The sequence below is a fragment of the Antechinus flavipes genome, chromosome 2 (genome assembly GCF_016432865.1).
Source record: "Antechinus flavipes isolate AdamAnt ecotype Samford, QLD, Australia chromosome 2, AdamAnt_v2, whole genome shotgun sequence".
Taxonomy (NCBI): Eukaryota; Metazoa; Chordata; class Mammalia; order Dasyuromorphia; family Dasyuridae; genus Antechinus; species Antechinus flavipes.
This window is the reverse complement of record NC_067399.1, coordinates 88,783,394-88,802,969: the sequence shown is the minus strand read 5'-3', so window position 1 is coordinate 88,802,969 and position 19,576 is coordinate 88,783,394. Positions and strand designations below refer to the sequence as shown.

The window sequence follows — 19,576 nt, the reverse complement described above, 5'->3', positions numbered from 1 at the left end:
AGTACTAACTTTAACACAAATTTTTTCCTAATATTAGATAATATTTAGTAATACCAACATTTACTGAGCATTGTAGGGCATCACAAAAAGGCCTCTGTGACATCTTTCATTCTTTAAGTAGAAGACTGTAGAGGAGTCTTTAGGGTAGCAAAGGAGCCAGAAAGAATTCGAATTCACTAGCACACATGAATTTCTTAACCCACTTTGACAAAGAAGATCTTAATTTAGTGTTTTTTAGGTATGGAGGTTAAGAATTCACTACCAACTTTAAAAATAAATAGATTCCAAAAACTGGGTGAATTCTGGAGCCACTATTAGTATATGTTATCATGAAACAAAGCAAATAGATGACATGGTACCTGGTCTTTCTGGGCTCGCATCTCATCAACTTCGCTTTCTGCATATTGGGGGTCTCGGGCGGGATCTCTGGTCTCTTTGGATGTACTGGCACTCTGAAATGAAGTAAAAGGTTGCTTAAAACAAATCCATTCTAATATTTCAAAACCATTCTCTATAAGTTTCCACTTGGGATTTCTTTTTTAAAATAATTACTGGTTATACATGTATATTAACTTTTAAAATATACATTTCTTTATACATCATGTTAGGAAAGAAAAATCAGAACAAAATGGAAAAACCATGAAAGAAAAAAAAGAAAAAAAAGTGAACATAGCATGTGTTGATTTACATTCAGTCTCCATAGTTCTCTTTCTGCATTGCAGATGGCATTTTCTATTCAAAGTTTATTGGGATTGCCTTGGATCACTGATCCTTTGAGAAGAACCAAGTCTTTCATAGATGATCACTGCACAATCTTGCTGTTACTGTTTACAATGTATTTCCAGTTCTGTTTATTTCCTTCAGCATCAGTTCATGTATATCTTTCTAAAATCAGCTTGTTCATCATTTTTTATAGAACAATAATATTGCATTATTTTCATATACCATAACTTATTCAGCCATTACACAATTGATAGAAGGGTTTCAAAGAATTTAAAAATTCTTACCTTTGGTGGAAAGACTTTTTCATATACTTTTTTCCACAGATCCATTGGTGTTTGTGCATGAAGCTGTCCAAGGTCATTCTCAGAGAGAGGAGGAGACCCTAAGTAAAGTTTTAACTCCAGTTTTAAAAGTTTACTAGAAAACTGCATGTTATAACAAAGATTAACAAATAAAACCTCATCTATTTGTTTATTCTCAATTTAAAAAAACTAAAAATTCTTCCTTTTCAGATATCAGATAGTCTGAGTTACTTCTTTCCTCTCCTTCAACATCTTCTGACCTTTTTTCTCATTATCAAAAACTTTTTGTTCAAAGACAAGTGATTTTTAACCCACTGAGGATGAAAGAAGAGAAAGAACAAATGGCATAAGAGATGATAGTCATCACTCAGAATAAGGAAAATTGGAAATAATTCAAAACATCTTTTCTAGTATTCTGGAGCTGGAGAGAAGACAGTCAGGTAGGAATGGAGAAGGGATGAATATGCAAACAATGTCAGTGGAACGTGGCTTAGAAGCAAGAATGTGTCTGATACATGACAGTCCTCCTTCAAAACATCAATATGGAACATGTTATATCAATAGAGTATGTATAACATTAATACTTGTGAAATTATTGTAACAATGATAATGAAAATCTATAAAATGATGGTGTTGGAGCTTATGTGAACAAGAACCAGGCTAAAATCAATAAGCAATTAAAATATATTGAGCAGTCTTAATAAGTTCACCAACCTATTTGACTTAAAGAATCCAATCCTGCTGGGATAAACAGTGGTTTATTCTGGTCCACAGATATTGATTTGCTACATGGATAAGAAGGAAAAAGAATCCAATTTATTTTAGCAATCAAAACTCCTACCACAAATGCTCTCATCATAAAGGCAAAGCTAAGTTTTTATATCTAGAGATTGCAAAATCTGGTGAAAGTACTATCCCCAAATGACTATTAACTCAAATGAACCCAAATATTAAAAGTATTTCTTTGAGAAAAAATTTTCCAGAGGAAAAAAGAGACCAAACTTACATTTTATTTTTGTTATAATATTGGATTTGGACTAAGAAAGGTGATTAGTCATTAAATATATTATCTTCAACTTAAAAATCAATGTAAGACACTGACTGTACAGGAAAAAATTACACCTGTTTGTAAAATGTGAGGGAAAAAAGGAAACCAGGAAAATGAATAAAATGCAAACATTATTTTATTCTATCTTTCAATAAAAAATATTCAATAACCCTCTATCTGTAAAAATCTATAAATGACTAACAAACATAAAAAAGCAAATGAAATGATCTTGAGTAACTATCTGGGATGTCTTTCTTTTCATGAAAATCCAAGAAGCAGAAATTAGCTAATAGTGACAATCACATGAAGAGACAATCCTAATTGTCTTTTATTACCTTACCTTTTGTCAATGCCAAATGCTAATTGATTGATAACTCCACGTATTTTCAGTAGGAGAGCTTCTGATTTACTGGCAAACTTAAGAAATCAAGAGAGTAAATGATATGTTGTACTATTTTTTATCATAGAAACAGATAAAATAAAAACATTTTAATGAGAGAATCACAATTTATCTAAAAACTAATTACGTCTTTTCAAATAAAGCAAAACCTCCCCAAGAAGAATTAGAGAAAACAGTTTTGACATTTTCCCTAACCAAATTTCTTGTATATAACATGAAAGAATCTACCATACTTCTTTTTCATTTCAGCTATTTCCAAACATGTGGATCATGACACAATCCCTATCATCAGCATTTAAAAAATAGAGTGTATATGTGTATGTGCATATGTGTGTGTGTGTGTGTGTGTGTGTGTGTGTAGACCTGCAGGCACCCACAAATCTTAACCTTCCACCTCCTCACAATTTTCTGTCCCTCTGATTGGAGGGTGGAGCAAGCTTAGCTCAGACTACTCCTCATTTCTCACTTGGCTGTTCTACTCTGGAACTTCTCTGACTTTTTAACTATGATCCCTCATTGGGCACTTTCTTTTCCCTCTCCTTTCAACTTTCTTTTGGGTGTTATCTTCTCTCATCAGACTGAAAGCTCCTTAAAGGCAAGGACTTTATATATATTTTTGTATTTGTATCCCCACTGCTTAGCATAGTGCCTGGTGTAGGTTAGGTATTTAATAAATGTTTATTGATCACATACACACACCAGCAATAGCCCCCACAAGGTTATTTTCCCCAATTGGTGAATTGCCATACAGGACAGATCCGAACTCAGAGTGTACAAATTATAATATTCTTGGAACTTCTTAAGGGTTACCTTTATTCAAGCTTCTGGCAATTGATTAGAAAATTCTCTGGTAAAACATCTTGAGTGGATTTGAGTTTTGTGAACAGCCAAAAGTTACTTGGAATTGATTCTGGTGAATATAGTGTCTGATCAAGCTTAGTAACTACACTTTGGGTTGAAAACAAAGTTCTGCAAATATTCATTCAGTTTATTAAGTATCAACTCTGTGCCAAGGTATTGTGCTAAACATTGGGTATTCAAAGAAAAATGATAAAGTCTCTGCCTTCAAAGAACTTGTTTAATTTGGGAAGGGGAGGTAATAGGAATAGAAACAACATGTATACAAGACACAAGGTAGATCCTTTAGGAGCTGGCACCTAAGCTAAAGTTCTGGAGGATAAGAGTTGAAAAAGTTGTAGCAGACAACTCTGTTCAAAAACATGAGGATGGGAGATGCAATGTCATATATGGGAAAGAAAAAATAGGTCAGTTTATATGGAACATAGAATGCAAGAAAGAGAATGTGAAATAAGCTTAGAGAGGGAGATTAGAGGCTAGGCTGGACAGAGCATTAAAATACAATTATAAAATAATGAGACACTTTCTTATGTGACTGCAAAGTGGTTTTAAAGGCAGTTCTAAAAATGGGAGTTCTAGCAATGTTTTGAACAATTAGAGAGTCCCAATAACAAACTTATAGCTCCTTATGTGGCTGAATTAAAGATTAACTTCCATGTGGATGGGAAAGTTCCAGTATTTTTGTCCAAATGACTTTATATTACTAGCAGATCACAATTTTCAATTCAAGGCATATACAAATAACAACATCTTGAGTGAGACTACAAAAAAAGTTTTTAAAATCTAACTTTTTTGAAACAGACTAACTTTGTTGCTTTTAGATCTAATTTTTTTTTTAACTTGGCATGTATGTTTCCTATTGAGATGATCTTCATTCTGCAATGATGAGCCCCAGCTAAGTTTTGTTCATTATACTCTGCAAGGTTGGATGTAGTACCCAAGAAAGGGGGCTAAATTTGGAAGGAGAAGAACTGTGTTAACTTATTGTGTCTTCATGAGCAAGTCACCTCACCTGCAGGGGCCTGAATTTTCTCTTCTATAAAATAAAAAAGGTAAGACTAGAAGTATCTCTGAAGGGCTCCCTTCCAGCTCTAAATGTACAATTCTAAGATTCTGAGATGGGAGCAAAGTTAGGATCAGTGAGGGATGCTTTCTGTCCTTAGGCTAGTAAAGATAGTAAGCTGATCCCTCAGCCCAAAAAGAGCAGCCACAGATAATAGGACCATGGGGCCCAGTGAGGAGAATTCTAGAGCCCCACCATCCTGGATGGAGAAATGAGAGTTCCAAGGTATGGTGACAACAAAATCTGAGCCTGAACAATGGGAGCCTCTCTCTCTCTATATATATATATATATATATAGCTGGCTTTTCTATGTAAATGGGTCTTTGAGGTAAAAATCAGCCCCATTAAAAGTTTTCCCACACATATAGATAGATAGATAGATAGATAGATAGACAGATAGGTAGATATAGATAGCTGGCTTTTCTACGTAAATGGGTCTTTGAAGTTAAAATCAGCTCCATTAAAAGTTTTCCCACATACAAACACAGATTTGGTTCCCTGGCAAGGAAAGTCCAAATCACAAGAGAGTATCCTAGATTTGAAGGATTTGGGGACCCTTGGGAAAATGGGATCTGGAATAGGAGAATATTGTTGATTATTTATGGACTCCAATCCCATATGGGATAGGAATAAAGGTCATTGTATACCTAAAAAAAGTTCTAATTTAAGCCTTATCATCTCACAAGGACAAGCCTGGATTTTCCCTCTTTCTTTTTTTATTTTGGTAGTTGAAATAAATGTGATCCAAGTAGTGAAAATTATGATAAAGCAGAAGTATCAGTCAGTCAGCATCAACTCTTATTTATAAATAAATAACTACAAATCACCTCCTTCTCCTTAATCACCAAGCCCAATAGGAGAAGATAAGTAAAACTAGACACTGAGGGAGCTTATGACCCCTCAGCATAAAAGATATGGCATCTGCAGAATGGGAATCACGGGGTCTTGTCCAAGCACTCTGGTCATTGCAGCTTCTGATTCTCCTAAGGCCATGATCATCCCTACACTGCTTACGCCAGCCTATACTGGATTTTCAGACTCTGCCAATGGATCACAGCTTCTGGCAGCTTCTACCAAATAGAGAGATTCCAAATATGGTCTTGGCTTCCATGGCCTAGGCCTGTTGCCCAGGTTCCATTCAGCTAATGATGCTTCATCATCAGGGAGTCAATCATTAAATGATGAATTCCTTGACCATTAAAAAAGAAAGAAAGAAAAATACAAACAGGCTAAAATTTTATGTTGTTATTTTTCTCTACGGAACATCTTGGAATCACTAGAAGCACTGCACATTTTTGCAAAAGCAAACTCTTCATCACATTCAACTCTAGACTGGCTCCCAGTCTATCTGCAGGACGTATCCAGGATCTCTATGGACTGGTGAGCCAGCTATAAGGTTGAAATAAAAATTGGAGATGAGCTACAAGAAACAGAGTACATACATGGGAAACATACATACTTTTTTGCCAACAAAGGTTTTCCTTCCAAAAGTGATATAAAAGATACTATCCATGAAATGTAGGATTGGAAAATGAAGCATCTCCACAGCTAGGGTGAATGAAAAATAGCTCACATACACATATACCCACATAATATTAAAAAAAAAGAGGAAGGCTTCTAGTAGATTAGGTGGTCCTCTGAAAGATTTATGGGAGGGTATGAACAAGAATCATACAGAAAGAAAAGAGTAAGTTTTGACCTCATGTTGATAAGTTCACTGAAAAGGGTCATTTTAGAAGGATACAATAATGTCTTCTAGCAGATAGGTTATATTGTTCATTACCAGCATTGAAAAAGAATGAGAGTTATTTTTTGATTGGAACTAAGCTAATAGTATTAGCTAACAATATAAACCAAGAATTGGAGGATTTATTGTGGTCCTTGCCTTGGCCACTGGGTAACATTCACCTGTATCTATCTCAGTTTCAAGGATATTTCATAGAAAGATGCACATAAAGCATTCTGGTAACCTTATGTGTAAAGCAAAATTGCAAATTTTAGCTAAAATATATAAGAAAATGAATAAGATAATGCTTAGAAAACAACAAAGTAAAAAACAAGTAAAGTGATTTTATTATTACAAATATCTTAAATACTACTTAACCCTACTACTTACTACTTAACTAATAGACAAGGATATTAAAAGACCAGCTATTTAAAATACTCATTCAAAAGACAAACTATTAAAACACATTAAAAATACATCACTTGTCCACTATAGAATGCTGCCAGATTTTTTCTGCACTAAAGAGTTTTAGGAAAATTTCCAGTGTGTCAAAACACTTAACAGGAAAGATAATGGCACAGAAATTCAGAAATATATATGTGTATATATATATATATATACATATATATATATATTTAACATTTCAAAGTCTACTTGATACTTTTAAAAATTATGCTTTAAAACTAATAGCTCAGATGCTATTTATAATTTATACTTTCATAGACTCTCACAACTACTGGGAGATAGGAAGTGAAAACATCATTCCTATTTGATGTATAAGAACACTGAGACTCAGAAAGAGCTGAGGTGCCTCTTGCTGAATCACACAGCTCTAAGCGACAATGTTGGATTGTGGGCCCTGATCTCCTGACGCTTGGGGGGGTCCAGTGCTTCTTCCATGACTCCATTCTCCCTAAATAATGAAATCTGAGACTCATGGAATGCTCCCAAGTTTACAGAGCACACTGCATTCACCTCACAAAGTGCTTTGCAAACCATAAAGTTGTTATATAAAAGTTAATTATCAGCCATTATTATTGTTATTATTCATTATTATTATAGGATGAAGGAAGAATGTTGTCATGTCATTCTTTGAGAAAAAATTATTTTAGGGATTTTAAAAAAGTGTTTTTAATAGTTTCATTTTGAATGAATGTTTGTAACATTTTTTAACATCCTTTAGGGCTAGAAATTAAGGATGGATAAAACTTTAAAAATATAGAATTAAGAAATATATGGTAGATAGGAAATATATAAATGAAGCTTATTTATAGAACTACAAGAAACTCCCTGTTTTTTCAAATTTTGATTCAGCCCATTCTCGCAACCAGGAGTGAGACTATACTAACCATCAATGAAGCTCCATAATAATGGGAAACAAACCGAAGTGTCTTGCAGATTATTTTTCTCTTCTCAGAATCAAAATCCTAAAGGAACATATATTCATAAATAGAAAAAAAATGATATGGATTAGTTTCAAGGAGAAAAAAAGACCACAATGGTTAAGCAGAGAAGCCCAGCATCTCTTCTTTGCTCTGGATTCTCAGATCCCTATTACCTTAGCCCTCTTGCCACACAAATTCTTGCTCTAATTATCTTTAACAAGGAATTAACAAGAATTCTCTTACATTTGTTTTCTCCAGCTCTCAGATAAAGACAATTTATACCTAAGCATACATTTCCAGAATCTGAATACTTCCAAAAAAAGATAGTAGATGAACCTAATTTTCAATAACTTTTAAGATAAAATCCAGGAAATCCCACTGATTGTGTGAAAAATCAAAATTTTTTTTGTCTTCTCTCAAAGTAATTTGCCCCACCTGATTTCCATCCTGACTACTATTTTTGTGGTTCTCTATTCTTCCTTTTTCAGTTATGGGATTCATAATCTATCAGTCTACCAGGGTTCTTTCTTATTTCTCTTAATTACTCTTCTGGTATTTCTGCATAAAAAGGCACACATAGAAAAACAAAACTGGAAATGGAAAAATTAATTACTTACCTGAAAAATATCATATTTGCTTCCAATTATCACCAGAGGAATTGGAAATGGGTCAATTAATTCACGATCCTATTAACAAATAAATTTTGTAGAATTCAATTCAGTCTATCAAATATTCATTGAAAACCTACTGTGTTTTCAGAAACAAAACAATCTTTCTAAAACTTGAGAAACCATAAGAATGTTAATTTGTATTTACTTTTAAATTGCTCTGTCTATAAGAAAGAACATAGAAGAAAGTGACACTTTTCTCAAAACAGAATTCATATCAGTATTTGTTTATTGTTATATTTTTCAGTTGTTAAAATAGGAAATTTTGATATTAACTATAAATTCAAAAATCTATTTTGTCCTCATTTTCTACATCAATTATCTATTTTTTTTCTCATTCTCCACATTTTCTTGTGAAACATTTCTTCTTGTGGGTTCCATTTTGCATTGTTATCATAGAATTTATACTCTGTAGATATGAACCTTATTAAATATATAAAACACGTATAACAAATATTTGCATTAGATATGGGCACTCTTAAATCTTCCAAAAGATTATATTCACAGTTGCATTTAAAGGACTTGTATTACCATCACTGCAACTTTATAATTTAATTAGTTGTCAGACTATCAAAAGACAGTGACTATGTGACAGACATCTGAATGAATGCAAAATATATAGTGGAGGCGAAGGCTGTTATAACTCCACTCCTTGCTTAAATCTGTATCTACATCTAGTCTCTTGCCAGATGACTTTTATACAGTCTAGTTTTTAACTTTATTTTAGAGAGATTATAAAGTCAATATCAAACTACTACTTTAAAACTCTATTTCTTTTGACTGCTGTAACATGCCATAACAATCACAGTAGATGTCTAACAAGAAGACATCAAGATTCTTTTTTTAATTTCGTTTTTCTCTATTGAGATTTTATTTAGCTGGTATAATTTTCCAGTGAACAGATTCATCAGCATCCAAAAGATTTCAAGACATGTATAAAAATCTAAAGAATTTGCTTATGAGTTTCATGACTATTGTCTTTTAACTATTTTTAGGTTTAAGATTCCAGGAAAAATCTCTAGGAAAAAACTTACTGGATGGTCCTTCTGCATATTACTCCACATCTTCTGCCTCATTTCAGAAGCTGCTTTAGCATTGGTCTTGCCCAGCTTCACTATGAGTTTATCTACATGGGTTTTTGTGATTTGCAACAGACTTTCCATGGTTGGCCAAAGGTCATTGGGTTTTGAAAGATCCAAAACGAGAACTAAGGAAAATGTCCTAAAGGAGCAAAAGATGTTTAATTTTTTAAAATTCCGAGACAATTCCCATTTCCAAACTGACCATATTGAAATGTTCCCTTAAAATATGCAGCAGAATGTTGCCAAGAGTGGGGAAGCAGGAGGGAGCTGTGTGAGAGGAAATTACAGATTATTCTACTTATAAAACTCCACTTGGGGAAGGATCAGATTGAATGAGGGCAGTAGAAATTTAATTACTTTTTATCTTAATTTGCTCCAACACTTTTCTATATCATTATTAAAATATACTTTTTCAGTGATCGGAGCCAACAGATGATTCCAGTATTTCTCCCCTTGAAGCATCTCCTGGGTTATAGACACCATTCTCTTTCCCCTTTTTTCTGAATGTTTTCATTCCCACATGGGCATGAAAATGGACATGGCCTCTTTCCCTTTTTTTACAGATATTCACTAAAGGCAGTAAGTTTCTTCGGTTGTCTTAAGAAGTGGATTTACTAAGCACCACGAGGTAGGAAGTGGAAATAGGAAGTTAAGAAGGAGTAAGGCTCTATAAGTTGCAGATGTCCTTAAATCACAAGAACCAACTATATAGTACTCCTTCTTGGCTCTTCCTTATCCCCTTTCACACCTCATTAATTCAATTCAACAAAACAGTTATTAAGCAATTACTATGTATTAGATCTTGTGCTAGTGACATATACAGCTAAACATAGGGAGGAGTTAAAGGGGCAAGGAAGAGGAAGAGGAGGAGGCGAAGGAGGAGGAGCGCATCCTTAAGTAGGGACTCTCCTTGATCTTAGCTATTATAGTTCTCTTGATGTGGCTCCAGCTTCCTCAATGCTTTAACAAAGGTGTAAGTCTCAAGGAAGCCCACGAACACCATCATTTGCATCAACAGACCAGAAGCTATGGATGTAGTCTATAGGCGCACAGGTGGGGATGGGCCATAGCCCTCTAGGAAAGCTGTTATTGTGGAGTATGACAGGACCTTGGGAGTTCTGGGAGCCTCCTGTGGGCTGCAGTTGTACAGCTGTTCTCTGGGGCTGAGAAGGAGGGGCACTGCCCCGGTCAGCAGCCGTGTGCGGACTGAGATCATCAGAGGGAGTCTGTCATCTTATCTCTACTGCTGCTTCTGAGCATCTCATCTACAAAGAACTTAAAATATTCCCAAATCCAGTCTGTTAACTGATGTTAGGGAGACTTGGGAAGTTCTGAATATGGACAAATTCCAGGATCCAACAATATGGCATTAGATATACTAGGTCAAGCTCTATAAAAAATTCAGAAGACTTCAAAGAGAAGCACAGTCCAGGGATTCTTTCTAGAGCTGACAGCTTAAGGCTTACTTGTCTGGCAGGAGTGAGAAGCAAGCAGGGAGTAAAGTTTGAAAATGCATATTTTTTACAATAATTACAAATTTTAAAATACAAGAAACCATCCCAGCTTCCCCTCCTCCAATAAATGGTAGTTCCATCCCATGGAATTCTGAATTGAATTGAAATAGAGCAAAATATTTCATACTGTAAACATATAAACATTTCAAATTATAAGCATAAAAATGTTTTATAGCTGAAAATTATTAGGCATCAGTTTCATACTTAAATAAATCAAGGATTTATCATTTCATTGCTCTAGGTATAACACCCATCAATGACACAGGTCAAATTTCTTTATTACTTGGTAAGTGGTCATAAAGAATTGTTGAGTCTATCTTTAAGCTTATACCCCAAAAAGTTCAATGGTAAAAAAGAAAAGAGAAGAGAGACAGAGAGAAAGAGAGAGATAGAGAGAGAGAGAGAGAGAAAGAGAGAGAGAGAGAGAGAGATAGAGAGAGAGAGAGAGAGAGAGAGTGCTCCATTCTATATAAATACATTTATAGTATACTTTTGTAATAGCAAAGAATTGGTGATAGATTTCAATTGATTGGGGAAAGGCTAGATGAGTTGTGGCACATAAATTTTTTTTAATTTTTAATAACTTTTTATTGATAGAACGCATGCCAGGGTAATTTTTCACAGCATTATCCCTTGCATTCACTTCTGTTCCAATTTTTCCCCTCCCTCCCTCCACCCCTTCCCCCAGATGGCAAGAGTCCTTTACATGTTGAATGGGTTGCAGTATATCCTAGATACAATATATGTGTGCAGAACCGAACAGTTTTCTTGTTGCACAGGGAGAATTGAATTCAGAAGGTATAAATAACCCGGGAAGAAAAACAAAAATGCAAGCAGTTTATATTCATTTCCCAGTGTTCTTTCTCTGGGTGTAGCTGCTTCTGTCCATCTTTGATCAATCAAGGCTCTCTTTATCAAAGAGGTCCACTTCCATCAGAATATATCCTCAAACAGTATCGCTGTTGAGGTATATAATGATCTCCTGGTTCTGCTTATTTCACTCAACATCAGTTCATGTAAGTCTCACCAGTCCTCTCTGTATTCATCCTACTGGTCATTCCTTACAGAACAATAATATTCCATAACATTCATATACCACAATTTACTCAACCATTCTCCAATTGATGGATATCCTTTCATTTTCCAGCTTCTAGCCACTACAAACAGGGCTGCCACAAACATTTTGGCACATACAGGTCCCTTTCCTTTCTTTAGTATCCCTTTGGGGTATAAGCCCAGTTGAAACATTGCTGGATCAAAGGGTATGCACAGTTAGATAACTTTTTGAGCATAGTTCCAAATGTGGCACATAAATTTAATAGAATTCCACTATGCCATAAGAAATTATTCATATGATGACTACAGAGAAGCACATGAAGAATTATGTGTGCTGATTCAAACTGAAGTCTGCAGAATCACAATAAGGATACATTCAATGACTACTTCTTCATAAATGGAAGGAACAATAAGACAATCAAAATTAAATGTTGTGAAATTGTAATGACTAAAAAGCTGGGGAACCAAAAAAAAACTCTGTGAAGATGCCAGCCTAATGCTTTCGAAGAGATGAGAATGATGGGTGTGGAATGTTGCATATCACATTAAGTTTTGTGATGCTCCTTAGCTTTGCTGAGCTTTCCCCCTTCTTTGTTATTATAAGGGAAATGGGGAAGACAACAGTGTATCTCAGGGTGTCATGGAAGGGAAGGGTAAAGAGAGACTCTGGGGAATGCGGGTAATATAATAACAAAAGATGGAAATAAGAACTCTTTTTTTTTTTTTTTTAAGAGCTATTGAGGCTAAAAAAAAAAAAATCCATCAAGCTGCAGCTAATCCAACAAGGAGTCTGAAATAGACTAGTAGATAATCAGATTAGCATGTCAATTTGACATAAGCTGCCCAAATTTACACTATATATCTAGAGTCTTTGAGAACCCAAAGCCATCCCAACATGGAGAATTCATTATTCCAGATCAGGCAATCAATCTTTAGTGGAGGATTGGTTATAAGAAAAACAACCTAGTGAAAACGTTTTTGAATGGCAGATACTGTTTTCAACACATTAAAGTGACCAATTTTTCTTTTTTTGAATTTCTTAAATTAAATTCAAGTAATTAAATTAAACAAATTTACGTTTCAAAAAACTTCAATATGCAGTATGTCTTTTTGCTGCATAATTGGATTTGAGTTCACAAGATTTTGACATATAGTCTTTAATTGTGAAATCATACATTTAAACATTAAACATGAAGCATAATTTTGGCAAACTATTTGTCTAATTCTACCCTACTAGGTTCAATGCAGTTTAAATCAGGCACATTCCCAGAACTCTGAACCATGTTCATTTCCATTTCTTAAATATCTTAACCTTTTGTATTAATGGCCTGATTCAAGTCCTAAAATAACCAAGACATTAACTTTTATATCAATAGACAAAAGACATCAGAAGTTCTTTTTAAAACAATGAAGAAAAGGAGGGAATGTGGGAAAACTGGGACACAAATGCATTATTAGTGGAGCTGTGAATCTGATACAATTCTTCTGGAGAGCAATTTGAAACTATGCTCAAAGGGCTATAAATTATTCTGCATTCCAACTTCTTTGATACAACAACACTATGGCTCATGGTACCTCAAAGAGATTAAAGAAAAAGGAAAAGGATCTATATGTACAAAAATATTTATAGAAGCTCTTTTTTGTGGTGGTAAAGAATTAGAAATTGAGATGTCCATCAACTGGTGAATAGCTACACAAGTTGTAATATATGATTGTGATGGAATACTATTCTTTTTTTAATAAAGCTTTTTATTTTCAAAATATATGCATGGATAATTTGATAACATTGACCCTTGAATAGCCTTGTGTTTCAGAGTTTCTCCTCCTCCCCACCTCCTTCCCTAGATAGCAAGCAATTCAGTATATGTTAAACATGTTAAAATATATGTTAAATCCAACATGTATAAACATTTATACAATCCTCTTGCTGTACAAGAGAAATCAGATTAAAAAAAGAAAGTAAATAAGAAAACAACATGTAAGCGAACAACAACAAAAGAATGAGAATGTTATGTTGTAACCACATTCAGTTTCACAGTTCTTTCTCTGGATGTAGATGGCTCTCTTCATCACAAGATCATTAGAACTGAGCTCAATCATGTCATTGCTGTAAAGAGTCCTATTCATCAGAATTGGTCATCATATAATACTGATGTTGTCATGTACAATGATCTCCTAGTTCTGCTCATTTCACTTAGCATCTGTTCAGATAAGTCTCTCCAGGTCTCTCTGAAATCATCCTGCTGGTCTTTTTTTTTTACAGAACGCTAATATTCCATAACATTCATATACCACAATTTATTCAGCCATTCTCCAACTGATAGACATCTACTCAGTTTTCATCTTCTTGCCATTACAAAGAGGGGCTGCCACAAACATGTTTGCACATGTGGGTCCCTTTCCCTCTTTTAAGATCTCTTTGGGATATAAGCCACTGCGAGATCAAAGGATATGCACAGTTTAATAACTTTTTGAGCGTAGCTCCAAATTTCTCTCCAGAATGGTGGGATCTGTTCACAGTTCCACCAACAATGTATCAGTGTCCCAGTTTTCCCACATCCCCTCCAACATTTGTCATTGTCTTTTTCTGTCATCTTAGCCAAACAGAGGTGTGTTGTGGTATCTCAGAGTTGTTTTAATTTGAATTTCTTTTATCAATAGTGATTTAGAGCACCTTCTCATATGATTAGAAATAGTTTAATGTCTTTATCTGAAAATTGTCTGTTCATATCCTTTTACCATTTATCAATTGGAGAATGGCTTGGATTCTTATAAATTTGATTCAATTCTCTAAATATTTTAGAAAATGAGGCCTTTATTAGAACCCTTAAATGTAAAAATGATTTCCCAATTTATTGCTTTCCTTCTAATCCTGTTTGCATTAGTTTTGTTTCTGCAAAAACTTTTTAACTTAATATAATCAAAATTGTCTATCTGGTGTTCAATTATGAGTTCCAGTTCTTCTTTGGACACAATGGAATACTATTCTGCTATAAGAAATGATGAAAAGAACACTGTCAGAAAAACCTAGACTTACATGAACTGATGCAAAGTGAAATGAACAGAACCAGGAGAACATTGTACACAATAACAGCAGTATTATACAATGATTATGCAATGTAAATGACAGCTATTCTCAGCAATACAATGATTCAAAACAATTCTGAAGGATTTATGATGAAAATGCTTTCCATCTCTCAAGAAAGAACTGATATAGTCTGAATAAAGATTGAAACACACTTTTAAAAATTTTATTATTATTGTTATTATTATTATATGGTCTGCATTTTCTTTTGTATGTGGCTAATATGGAAATGTTTTCCATGACTGTACCTGTATAATCTATATAAAATTGTGTGCCTTCTCAAGAAGTGGAAAAGGCAAGGAGGGACAGAATTTCGAATTCAAAATTTTTAAAAAGAAATGTTAATTTTTTTTTTACAAGTGATAAGAGAAAAAGCCACAAATTAAAAAAAAAAAACAAAACCCAACAAGGAAGCAAACAGCAGGAAACATTCTATTACAAATGGCTCATGTCTCTGAAATGTATCTAGAGTTGATTTACGATTGACTATTTATAAGATAAGTTGTATCAGTAAAAACTTGGCAAGGCTATTTCTCAAATTGGACCCTACCTAGTACAAGAAATCAATGTTGCTAAGCTGATTCTGGCCACAAAAAAACCTTTGAAAAGTTAGCAAATCAAATCTATCAATCAACACGCATCTATTATGCACTTGCTTCATGCCCAATACCAAAGATAAATAAAAAAGAAAAAAAAAATTGGTATCTATCCTCAAGGAACTTAAACATGGAATACTGCATACAATGTCAGATTTTGCCTCAGATGTGTCTTTGAGGGCCAGAGATTCTAAAAGGAAAAGTCAGGTAAGGAAAGTGTTCCAGACCCCGGAGAGTAAAGGTGCCAAGGTGTGCAGACAGGAGTGAGAACATGGTGTGTGAGGAACAACCACTAGGCCATTATTTCTGTGCCATAAAAAGGATGACAGGGAGCAAAATGTAAGAATCATGAAAAGATAGGAAGAAGTCAGGTTTCAAAGAACTAAGCAGGAGGGTTTGCATTTAAACCCTGAGGTACAGTGAAATTCACAGGATGAAGGGTGGATAGTCAAACCACATCAAAAAATTCTATTAGCAGCAACCAGGACAAAGGATTGGCATGAAGCAGATATGAAATGACTGTGCCTGCACTAGTCCAAGCAGGAGGTGGTGAGGGTCTGAACTAGCAGAACAGAACAGGACACCTCGTTACATACAAATAAGAAAGTGGGATTTCCAATCACCTTGGAATCTAGAAGCATATATAGGACTTAACTGGGTCAGAATGTAAGAATCAGATGATCCAGACGATCTGGCTGTCTACATGGCCAAATTCATCAGATAAGAGTTCAAATTCCCCTGCTCTGTTTATATAGATATACAGCTCATGATGGTATCTACAGTTCATACTGATGATGATAATGCAGTTTTTGAAAACTTCTTTTTGTTGGCTAGGATGAATTTCAAAAGACACTGAGAGATGTTCCATCTTCTCTGACCAACATGTGGCAATGATTTTCAGGGAACACAACCACAATCACAAGTGGCTTTGGAAAGTTTTGTTTTTAAAACTGTCAGCAAATAAATAAGAACCCCTAGCCTCAACCTCCCAGAGACTGACTGCCTTCTCTTGCTTGACACTTGACATTATTTTTGTCCAAGCTATGATCATTTAAAAGTCAGAGGTTTACAAAGTCTAGCTAAAGACAGATCCCAGAGGGCTGAGCTGGTTCACCTGGGTTAAGATTTGGAAAATGAGATGCTTTTCAAATTAATCTGTAAAATTTCCCCTTTGTATGGCTTGACATGTTCTGTTTCATGGGCATACTTACATATAAGCTACATTAGCCATTTTGAATCTACTTATTTAAACACATACTGTCAACAAGGAAGTACCAACATGCAGCAAACACAAAATACATATTATAGTGAAAATTGCTTATAAAATTGATATATAGTTTTATAAGCAATTATATATGTATAAATATAATATATATAAAACTGATGTTCTCTGTGAGCCTTAAGGATTTACTGACCGTTAGCTTTTTCAGACCAACCCTTGTGTCATATAAATGGCTCACTTACCTCAAAGTCTCATTTGTTATTGGGATGGTGATTAAGTCCAACAAAGAGGTTCCTCCACCCAGTTCCCAAAAATGAGCAATGTCTTTAGGCTGGAAAGAAAGGGAAAATTTCCTTCATATTATTATTAAACTTTCATTTCTCAAAAACACAGAAATGCTTTTAGTGCTTCATAGCATACTAACCAATAATAATTCCATATAGAAATCAACAAATTAAATCCTTTTCTGGGAACAAACTTTGGCTCCTCTATCTTCTCTAGATTCCTGTTTATTCTAATTTCAAAGACACCAAAACCCTAATCTTATGGAGAATCTACAGGGTAAGAATGAAAATTAAATATTATACACATGCAGATAAATACCTAGAACAAGATATGTATTCAAGAAAAAATTCCCTAAATTTTACTTTAAAATGAGCTGATTATCTTTGTGAAAACATCCAGAAACCCATACAGGGAACTAAAAGGGTAAGGCAGGAATAATAATAACCAAAGCAGGGGGAGGAAGAGGAAGGATATGGAAGGGGATGCCAGTCTCTGAAGAACCCCTCTTTCCAAGATTTTCCCTGCCCAAGTCCTCTTGTACCTTCTCCCTCAGGATCGCTATATGTACATAAAGACATACAGATGCAGTGCCTAAGGAAGGGAAACTGGAGGACAAGCACTTGGCACAATGGGTTTTAGAGTGCAGAACATGATATGGGAGCATTTACATCACTGAGTTACTGTGAGGATAAAATGAGTAAAGGCTTTTGCAGCTGGCTGGCCCAGTAGGTAGGGTCTGGAACAGGAAGATCCATGTGCAAATCTGATCTTAGACAACTACTGTGTCTAGGCAAGTCACACGACCTGTTTGCCTCAGTTTCCCCAACTGTAAATGGGGTTAATAATGATAACTAGTTCCCAGGTACATTGTGAGAATCAAATGAGATAATATTTGTAAAGTGTTTAGTATAGTGCCTGGCACATAGTAGGGACCATATAAATGTTGTTGTTATTGTTATTATTGCTATATGAATCTCAGGAATATTTAGAAGGACTAAACCGCACACAGTAGATTCAAACAAGGAAAAGAATTGATGAGCTCCCCAGAAAGTGAAAAGAGAGGAAGAGAAAAAGAGGGAAAAGGTTAGGAGAGAAAAAGAACAGATTAACTACTTGCAAAATGCAACTGATTTTTTTTTTCAAACAAATTTTAAATTTTTAAATAATTTTGACATGTACTTTACTTGAAAACTGCAAAATATAGTTTAAAATAAATTTTATCTTTGGTAAAAAATCTATATCTGGCTATTTTAATCTTTTGTAATTAAAGAATAAATAATTTAAAATACATCTTTTACCATAATAACAAAAATTTATATCCCAATTTTCCAAGCTGCTACTTTCTTCCTAAAAAGCAAGATTTAATAAACAATCAATGCAAGGAAACTGTGACTGCATGCTATCAAATGAAGCTGCCTGTCACGTATCAAAAGACAGAAGCTGATAGCCATATAAAGAAACAATTAGAAATTCTCAGTTCATGGCACAAGTTCATAAGGTATTATTCATAACTGTGTATATACTGAACATAAAATAAAATTTCATTTTTGGTAAGAATGAAAATATATTCTGTTCTTAATAAATAGTTCTTTGGTTGATTAGTGATAACTGACCATTTTATATATCAAGATTATTTTCTTTGAAATGCATCAATTTTACAATGGATATTAAAAACAAATGACAATAATACCAAGAAAGACAAAAATATACACAACACTGCTACCTGACCCTAATAATTTGTACCAGCTTCTCTGTCCCTCTCTCTCCAACCCTGGGAAGTTAGATAAGAATAACCAATATAAGCCTTTATGAGTCAATTGATATTTTGGGTAAAGGCTGATGGTTACTGATGCCATTTTTATAAAAAGCATTTTCATTACTAATATTCTTCTCTCCCCACCCTTTCAGATTCTGCACCAATAATTCATCAGCTATTCTGTTTTCTTGTTTGTATCCGATTACAGATTGAAAAAGGACTTTTCTCTTATTACCCATTGGAAAACGTCATTTAATTTACTATTTGCTATGTGAAATCTTAAAATTCTTCCCCATACTTAAATATATGATTTAAGACTCAAGACACTCAGGACAAAAAAGATGATCTGATGATTCTTGTGAGTTACATCTCAGATTTTCCCCACACATTTATATATTTGTTCTTAGGCTTTTACTCCAGGTTATTTTCCTTGATCCTGAGTTGTTCCTAGCACTTTATCACCAAACACTTACAGCAAGGGAAAACAAAAAATCTACATAAAATAAGAGTTTTATTACTGACTTTGGTATCTGACACTTGAAATGCAAATTTTTATATTTTTATGTATGCAGCACATTTTTATAAATATAACCAGCTCACATGAACTGTTCCGTTAGCAATTCCTTTGGGAGACAGATGATAATTCACAATAATTTTCTCATTTGTGGGAAAGAGTCATACTAGACCAAAGAAATCCTTTATATGCCAGAGAAATATATGATCAAATTACCAAATGAATTTGATCTCCACAGTCAAGACACAATAAAGCAGAAACTAAAATAGTTTCCCAGCCTCCCATGGCTGCCT

At 34.3% G+C, this 19,576-nt stretch overlaps 1 protein-coding gene across 1 annotated transcript in view; it reads right to left on the bottom strand.

Moving 5' to 3' along the window:
* Positions 1 to 19,576, bottom strand: part of DYNC2LI1 (dynein cytoplasmic 2 light intermediate chain 1) — a 41,359-nt gene that overhangs the window by 8,224 nt on the left and 13,559 nt on the right. Inside the window, 8 exon segments of the mRNA XM_051975186.1 lie at positions 360 to 452; positions 1,008 to 1,105; positions 1,740 to 1,810; positions 2,414 to 2,490; positions 7,470 to 7,547; positions 8,123 to 8,191; positions 9,208 to 9,394; positions 16,971 to 17,059. Coding sequence (XP_051831146.1) covers positions 360 to 452; positions 1,008 to 1,105; positions 1,740 to 1,810; positions 2,414 to 2,490; positions 7,470 to 7,547; positions 8,123 to 8,191; positions 9,208 to 9,394; positions 16,971 to 17,059 — 762 coding nt within the window.